Source organism: Natator depressus, chromosome 17 (assembly GCF_965152275.1).
Source record: "Natator depressus isolate rNatDep1 chromosome 17, rNatDep2.hap1, whole genome shotgun sequence".
Classification (NCBI taxonomy): Eukaryota; Metazoa; Chordata; order Testudines; family Cheloniidae; genus Natator; species Natator depressus.
Genome location: NC_134250.1, coordinates 21,527,399 through 21,535,456, shown reverse-complemented (window position 1 = coordinate 21,535,456; position 8,058 = coordinate 21,527,399). Strand labels below are relative to the sequence as shown.

General features: G+C 55.4%; 1 protein-coding gene across 1 annotated transcript; it reads right to left on the bottom strand.

Moving 5' to 3' along the window:
• Window positions 1-1,961: 1,961 nt before the first annotated feature.
• Window positions 1,962-4,234, bottom strand: LOC142000588 (C-C motif chemokine 13-like). Its single transcript, XM_074974973.1, has 3 exons — window positions 4,103-4,234; window positions 3,028-3,145; window positions 1,962-2,067 (listed from the first exon to the last, which is right to left on the bottom strand). Exons 1-3 carry the CDS (start codon window positions 4,173-4,175, stop codon window positions 1,962-1,964), a joined length of 297 nt encoding a protein of 98 aa, XP_074831074.1. The 5' UTR covers window positions 4,176-4,234.
• Between the last annotated feature and the right edge of the window lie 3,824 nt (window positions 4,235-8,058).

Below are 8,058 nucleotides of genomic sequence, written 5' to 3'. Positions count from 1 at the left end.
AACACAATCACACTTTACTTCAGACAGCCCAAGACATGTACAGATCTAGGCAAAATACAAAACACCAGTGTTTGGATCCCCACCTCCCATTCCTCATCACTCAGAGCATTCTTCTGGATTTGAATCCATGTCCTCTTGGGGGTCCCGGTCCATCCTGGGACTCCACTTCTCCAGGTCAGGCTTCTCTCCCGAACCTCACTGACCTCTCCAGTCAGCTTCCTCTAGCCTCCTCTCAAAGTCAAACAGTTCCCTCTCCCTCCAAAAGGCTGTCGCTTTGTTCCTCTCCCAGTCCCATCATGGGCCCCTGTGAGATTTTACATACTAGTTCCCCCTTCTGGGGACCAACCCCCATCCCTGCAGACAAACTTGGGCCAGCTGGTTCCCCTAGGCTTCAGCCGTGCTACCACACTTCCATTTAACAGGGAGCTATCAGTGCAAATGACTCTCCATTGTCCCTGGACTGGGAGGGAGGTGACAGATGCCTGGCTCCATAGCCACTGGTGCATTCAGTGCCACAGCGATTTCAAAAAACCACCGGATTCATCAGATCCCCCAAAGTAGCACAAACACTTAATTGATTTCATAGTTTATATATTTGTATATTTCGATACATAGAAGAGGAAGCCAACAACAGTATTCCCAGGCCTTTCCGGAATCAAATGCCCACGTACGCACCCCTATGCTCACACGCAGGTACCCATTAAACTCGAAGTATTGTGTTTGACATTTCTTAGCCCAGAATGATAATCCAAAGTCAGGGGACGTGGAAGCTGCACAGGAAGCGTTGTTTAGCTAACAGCATCTGGCCGGGTGTCTCCCTCACTGGCTTGGCGGGGCCGTGTTTGTCTGAGTCTGCACAGGATGGGGAAAGACAGCTGCTCCCCGTTCCTTCTACTCGGCTGGATGCCATCACCTGCTGTTTGCATCACTGCTCAGGGGTCTGTACTGGGCTGGGGCAGGGTCACCTATGGCGCTTTGCAGACTAGGTGGGACACAGCTCTGGAGAAGAGCCTCAAAGGGGGCAGCTCGTCCCCGGGGGGAAGGACAAGCATGCCGGGACATGGCTCTGGAGAAGAGCCTCAAAGGGGGCGGCTCGTCCCCGGTGGGAAGGACGGGCATGCCAGGACATGGCTCTGGAGAAGAGCCTCAAAGGGGGCGGCTCGTCCCCGGGGGGAAGGACAAGCATGCCGGGACATGGCTCTGGAGAAGAGCCTCAAAGGGGGCGGCTCGTCCCCGGGGGGAAGGACAAGCATGCCGGGACATGGCTCGTGGGGAGCTCAGGGGAGTTTCTGCTCTCCTGGCTCTGCAGCAGGAGAGGAACTGCCTGTGCCCCTTGTGCCAGCCATAGCAGACACAGGTCTTTGGGGTCCTGAACTCCTGCCTGCGGGGATGGGCCCTTCCTGTGCTGGTGGCTACTGAGGAAACTGGGAGGTTGTCCCAGCTCCCTGGAAGGAACTCTCCTGCTGGGCCATGGGGAGGTGGACAGCCTGGTCTAACCAGGCTACACAGGGAGCAATCTGGGCCTGCAGGGTAGGGCTGGGAATTTCAAAGATGCTGAGGGATCTGGGCACCCCGTTTTCCATGAGAACAGAACATCTGCTCCCCTAGACGGCTTTGCAAAGTCCCCCCAAGGAGGTGACCCCACTGTAGTACAGACACACACCCTGTGGGGACCTCGTGGGAGAAGGTGCACTCAGGGGGCTGCTAAACCCACTGGGTCCCAGCAAAGCTGCCAGCAACATCAGACGCCTCTTCCCGTGTCTGGAGCCTCCCCTGAGATGGGCTGTGTCAAAGAGCCGGGAGCGGCTTCCCTGGAGTGTCAGATCCTGCGCCGGGGAAGGACAGAAGAAGCAGGTTTCTGTTAAAGGCTCAAAAGTCAAGCTAGCAAGAGAAGTTTGCAGCTATGTGTGTGGGTTATAGAGCTGGGGGCTGGTCTCCAGGATTCTCCCCTCACAGCTTGTCTAGTTGGGGACAGACAGGGAATGCGGCTGGAAGAACCCCTGGTATTTCTGCACCCATCGCTTGTCAGGGTTGGCACAGATCTCTTTGCCTATTCGAGTCTTGAATCTGCAGGAGGAGGAGAAAGAGCTGGGTTAGCAAGGGGCTGTGTTGAGACTGATCACTGTTAGAATGACGGTGGCACCAATTTTCAGAAGGGCTCCACAGGTGAGATTTTCAAAGGTGCCTCGGGGCTAAATCAATGGGAGTTGGGGTCCCGCTCCATATGGCTTTGAAACGCTCACCCAGCCCCCACAGCTGGGGCCAGATTGGCCAAAGAGGTCGGCGCGTTGGGTGCACATTGCCTGCTGAGCTCACCCGAAAACCCATCCCCAGCTGTGGTGACCTGGCCACAAGCCTGGGTTTTATACCTGAGCCTGACAGCAATGGGGTGGCTCCTGATTTACACCTGGGGGCATGAGAGCAGGGTCAGGCCCTGGCATAGATGCAGGAATGTCCGGAGTGGGAATCCATTTCCCCATGGCTGTTTGCGGCCGTCTCTGGACTCAGCCGTGTTGAAGGTGTCTCTGGGAGCAGAGTGCCCGGTGCCAAGGGCCTTTAACTGCTCTAAGAGCCACAGCCAGGCTACTGCGGGGTCCTCATGGGCTGCCTCACAGAAAGCCAGGACCTGGATTCTAAGCACCCCAAATGTCTCCCTCTGCCCCAGAGAAGGCAGCAGGGGTGGGTGTCCATTCAGGAGCTCGGAGCTGGCACTGCCATGGGGCTGGGCTAAATCCGAGTGCAGGGCAGAGGTGGCCTGGGGCATCCCAGGGAGCAGCAGGAAAGGCCGGGAACGTTCAGCTGCAGGGAGTGCCAGCATTTGCAAAAAGCCCTCGTCTGTGCAGCTTTATCATCTGGCTCTGGGGCTAGCTCAAGGTATCGACCCCTCCCCTGGTGCGCCCCACCTTAATTCCCTCCTCTCTCCTCCCACCCCTCACTGTCACCCTCTCCTCCTCTTCTGGCCAGCTGGCCTCTCTCAGTCCCCTCCCCCACGTCTCTCATCCCCAGGAGCCCTGTGTGCGGGGATACTCACACCACGGCTGGTAGGAGCACTCGGGGCTGGTGAGGTACCAGCCAAGGATGTTGCCTTTCTTGATCCTGCTTGTCTGGAACGTGAAGCAGCACTTGTCCGGCACGCCAGGGGCCTCTAAGGGGGCAGAAAGCAGCCCAGATGAGGGTGAAGTTGGTTAGATGGGACCCCAGATCCCCTCTCTGGGCCTCCCCAGCCCTGGAGCAGGGGGTGTGGGATGGGCGAGAATCCCCAAGAGTTCCCTCACTGAGGGTCCCCCCTGGGGGCAGCTCCCTGAGGACGGAGGGCTGTGCTGGCACTGGCTGGAGCGACCTCTCTGTAGTTCCTGTCCCGCTGCCCTGCGGGCTGGGACCAAAGATCCGAGTCACCATTCACTGACGTAAACCCGGACTAGCCCCAGCAAAGCCAGTGGAGCGGGCTGGGGTCAGCGGTATCCGAATGAGACCCCAGAATAACTTGCACCACTGCTCACGTCGTCCCTGGATTTGGCCTAGAGCATCCGTGCGAGCTGTTCCTGCCTGGCTGGCTAGTTGTGGCCCTAGGTCACGGTAGCTTGGGTCCGATTCTTCCCTCACTCAGCTCACCCCCAGATAACCCTGCTGAGTTAGCACGTTCCCAGCCATGTAAATCCGAGCCTGCCCTATTGACCCCAGCGGCCAGAAGAAGTTTGCCCTAGTGAGCACTGCGGCGGGCTCTGCTCTGCCTCAGCCACACGCCTGCCAGCTCGGCTCTCCTGGCGGGGTCCTCGCTCTGGGGCAGCTGTCAGCAGCTCCTGCATTTGCAGAGTCCAGGCAGAGTCTGCAGCTCAGGGCAGCTCGTCCCCATCAAATGAGCCTGTTTGAACTGGAGTCCCCAAGAGGGACCCGCCTCCCCACTGTGTCATAGAGTCACTCTACACATGCAGGGTTCAGAGAGTGGGACCATCTGGCGAGGGGCAGTCTGGGACCCCTGTGTCCTGCCCCCCATATCCCAGCCATGCCCTGACACCTCTCCCCATCTTGACCCTGCACTGAGATCCCGTGGTTCTCCCAGAACCAGGTCCCGTCTCCCCATGCAGGGGACACCTGTACTCACTCTGAGCCAAGCTCTGGCAGCAGAAGGAAGCCAGCAGGAGAAGCGCGCAGACAAGCCCGGCTGCCTTTGCCATGGTGAGACAGAGGACGGTCCTGCTGGGGCTGGTGAGCAGGATTCAGCTCCAGAGGACCCCTCTGGCTGGATCTGCCTCCCTGGGCTGCTTTTATCGGGGTGGTCTGCTGTGGGCAGATAGGAAGGGATCTGGCTTCAGCTGCAGGCGTGGACGGGGAGGAACCAGCCAATATCCATTTCTCAGTCCACAGAGAAATGCAGATTTTCTTTCTTTCCCAAATAATCCCATTGAGGAAGTGATATGTCCCCTCTGCTTTTAGTGCTGGAGACCCTCCAAACTGTCCCACAGCCAGGAGCTCGCCTTGTTATTGTCAGCTTAAACTGTAACCGCAAACCTTATCCTCTGCCTGAGCTTCGCTGTTCCTAGGGTTTCTCCCTGCAGGTCCCCTCTGCCCCTTCCCCTAGCCTCATGCTCTTTTGTGCTCCGGACTTTGAGCCAAGAGGATCCAACTGGTCTGATGGTCAGTGTGAGTCAGTAGAATGGCTCTGCATCTCTATGCAGCGTCCTTGTAGCTTAGGCCATCTCTCCAGCTCCCCTGGGCGGAAGGGACCTCACAGGATGTCTGCAAAAGGAAGGCACATAGCTTAGGATAGGTGCCTGTGCTCCCAAACTCATTAACCCTTGAGTCACCACAGCAAAGCACACCTAGAGAAACACAATGATCCCACCTCTATGACTTCTGACGCCTTGTCACATCTAGCTGTAAATGTCACAACCCCCTGAGCCACGTGGGCAGTGTGGAGAACCATGGACCTGTCCATGTAGCAGCTCTTGTTACCACGTGGATGATTGTGACCTCGATCCAGCGGGAGTGTGAGCAAGGGCTAGGCCTGGGCTCAAGGACGGTCAAGCGTGAGGAGAAGCCCCGACCCTGGCAGTAAAGAGTCTCAGGACCGCACGCCCTTGACTTGCACCAGCTCGGCCGGACTCTTGCTGTTCACCTGCAGGAACATCTCAGGTGAAGGCAGGTCAGCCTCAGACAGGTCAACTCTGGCCCATCTGACGCGCCTCGGGTGGCACCTGGAGGTTTCCAGCCGCCTCTCAGCAGCACTGGGCCCGGGCTGCTCGTGCCCTCTGAGCCTGCCATGCTGTGTTGTGGTGGCTGCTTGGGCCAGGCGTGGGTTAACCAGGGCATGACTGGGGCACTTGCACAGGGCCCTCATCTCGGGGGGCCCCCAACCACCAGGAAAAAAGACAACTGCACAGTGCTGCGCCACCCCTTGCTCCAGTTTGGCCGGCCACCCCGGGGGCGTGACAAGGGGCAGGTCGGGGGTGGCTGCGCCAAACCTGAGTGGCGTGGGGCCACGGGAGTGCACAGGCGGTGGAGCTGGGTGGCTGGGGTCAGGAGGAGTCGCTTTAGCCCAGGATGGGGCCAAAGCAATGAGCCGGGGGGGGGGAAGGGCCAGGAAAGTCCCAGGGTGGCACATGAGGGGCTGGGGATGAGCTGGTGGTGGGCTCTGGGGTGAGTGGGGAGCACTTGGGGGCAGTGGAGTGAGGGGTTATGGCCAGTGGGGTTGAGGCGTTGAGGGTGGCCTCGAGTGGGCTTTATGTCAGGGTGGCTGGGGTACATGGGGGCCGGTCAGGACAAGTGGGGTTGGTGGAGGGTTGGGGGGGTATGTGTGGGGTGGGAGGGGCCTTTGGGGGTCTGGGTCTGGGGTGGGGAGAAAGGGGCATTCTGGGGTCATGTGGGGAGGGGTACGTGTAACCTGGGAGGGCATTCAGGGGTCTGGGTGGGGCATATAGGGGGTAGGGGTGCTTTGCTGTTTACTTTACAGAAGGTGTGTGTGTGTGGGGGGCATTTCCACAGTGCAGAGGGCCCCTGGTTTCAGCATTGTTCCGACAGAAGCCCGGAAGGTCAGGAAAGAGAGCGAACGGAATGGGGAGGACGTGCCCTGTGGGGCAGGAGAAGACGGGACTGGAAAGCTCACACTCCGGGAGTTGATGGCTCAGCCATGGGTCTGGTTCCCATTTCTTGTTTGCCCAGCGTCCGGCTAAGGAAGGCGTGGCGGTGATGGTGAATTCTGGGGCCTGGCCATGGTGGCAGCAGCCGTGATGGTGATACTGATTGGCACTAGCTGGCTCCCATAAAACACCCTCCTTTCTCCGCCCAGCCAGGGCCAGGGCCAGCTCCCCCTGGATTCTAAAAATGAAAACTGGCCACTCCAGGCTTGTATTAAACTCCCAAGGTTGCAGCTTTTCTCTGACCTTGGCTTGGTAAACGCTGCCATCACCCAAGTGAAAAACTGCCTCTTGCAAATCCTGGAAAACACACTTGGAAAGTTTTCCCTGAGGCCCCTTGGCTTTTCCACCTCTCCCTCAGGGAAGCTAAGAAAGAAAACAAACAAAAAGGAAACACAGCTGTTGCCACCAGCTAATTGAAAAACATATGCACAGACCTTCTGAGACACAAAACCAATCAGGTTCTTAAAAAAGAATTTTTTATTAAAAAAAAAGAAGGAAACTCATCTGGAAAATCTGGCTATTGCTAGATTTTATAGAGCAACTGGAAAGGGGTTAAACCAGGAATGGCTCCCTGGGGTCCAGCTTAACGGTACAAAAGGAAACAAAAATACCTGAGCTTAGCACAGAGGAGATCCGCAAACCAAAATAAAGAAATAAACCTGATTGCATCTATCTAAACAGTCTCTGTCCCAGTGAATCCTTCGAGGTATGGAAGATAATTTTTCATGCCTGGTCCAAACTTTACACAGCATTCCTGCTGCTCCTCTCTTCAGCCAAGAAAGAACAACAGAGAGACAAAGGGAAAGCTTTTTTTCCCCATTTTAAAAAGTTCTAGCATCTTTTGGTCAGGTGCCCACTCCCTTTCCTTTACTTGGGGGACTTTTTTTAACCCTTTCCAGGTAAAGCAAGCAGAGAACAGCCACCAAGAGGGACTCTATAGCTAACTGGCTGGCTGGGTGTCCATAAAAGGGAGCTACCTCCCCCTTCATTTATCACAGAACAGAACTCCATTCCCTTACCAGCTGTAGTGACAACCTCATTCCATCAGAATGAACCAGCTGGATCAAATCTGTGCCGGGTCCATTTATGGACATTTTCTCCCGTCAGAAAACCATTGGGATCTATTCTTAGAACATTTCTGTGACCTCAGCAGGACCCTTGAAAATCCCTGATCAGCTCTTTCAATATAAACAAGGTGAATTGCATAATTTCTTTGTCTCAGTTTTGTGGGGGGTTTTGCTAATGATTTTGCAGTTCATGCTTGTGGGGTCTGGATGGGGTGGAGTGGGAGGGTTCTGTATGTCGGGGTGGGGGGGAGAGACCCACTTTGGTTCCATAGTCAACCCAGCGAGGCTCAAACTGACATGATGTGTGCCATATTAGCAAAACTGCAAGGACCAAGCCCTTATTCAAGGTTTAATGCAAGGGACATGCAAAGCTCCTGCCAAGCTAAGAGCATATTCTAGGCACGAGTCTAGCACTCGGGCATCACCCATGAGTGCTGTTGTGATAACTGGGCCTAGAAATTTACCCTAATTGTGAGCTCAACTGCAAAAAGGGAGTAAAAGTTCAGAAAGTGGCACAGTAACCTATAATAATAAACGCTGATGGGAAAAGGTAGAACAGGGAGACAGACATTGAATTAGTCCAGATAAAAGGCCTCCTGATGTAGCTCAGTCACTGTGTTAAGATGATGCCTGATAAACAAGAGAAGTGTGGGAAAAGGAATCAATGAACCAGTATTGGTGTGTCAGACATTAGGCCTAACTGGTGAACAAAATAATGAGGGATGGGCTATTCCACCCATCACTTGCTTTTGGGGTCCTAAATAAAAGAGAATTAAAGAGGAAAATTAGCTAAGGGGTGTTGACTAACATATGCTGGCTAGCATATAAATCTATATCATATTAATAATATCTGT

What these genes read in the sequence shown, in the direction of transcription:
- LOC142000588 (XM_074974973.1), bottom strand. Translation starts at nt 4,175, where the DNA reads ATGGCAAAGGCAGCCGGGCTTGTCTGCGCGCTTCTCCTGCTGGCTTCC. An exon ending in CTGCCAGAGCTTGGCTCAGA is followed by an intron (nt 3,146 to 4,102) that starts GTGAGTACAGGT and finishes CTGCCCCCTTAG; the next exon opens with AGGCCCCTGGCGTGCCGGAC. An exon ending in TCCTACCAGCCGTGGTGTGA is followed by an intron (nt 2,068 to 3,027) that starts GTATCCCCGCAC and finishes CTCCTCCTGCAG; the next exon opens with ATTCAAGACTCGAATAGGCA.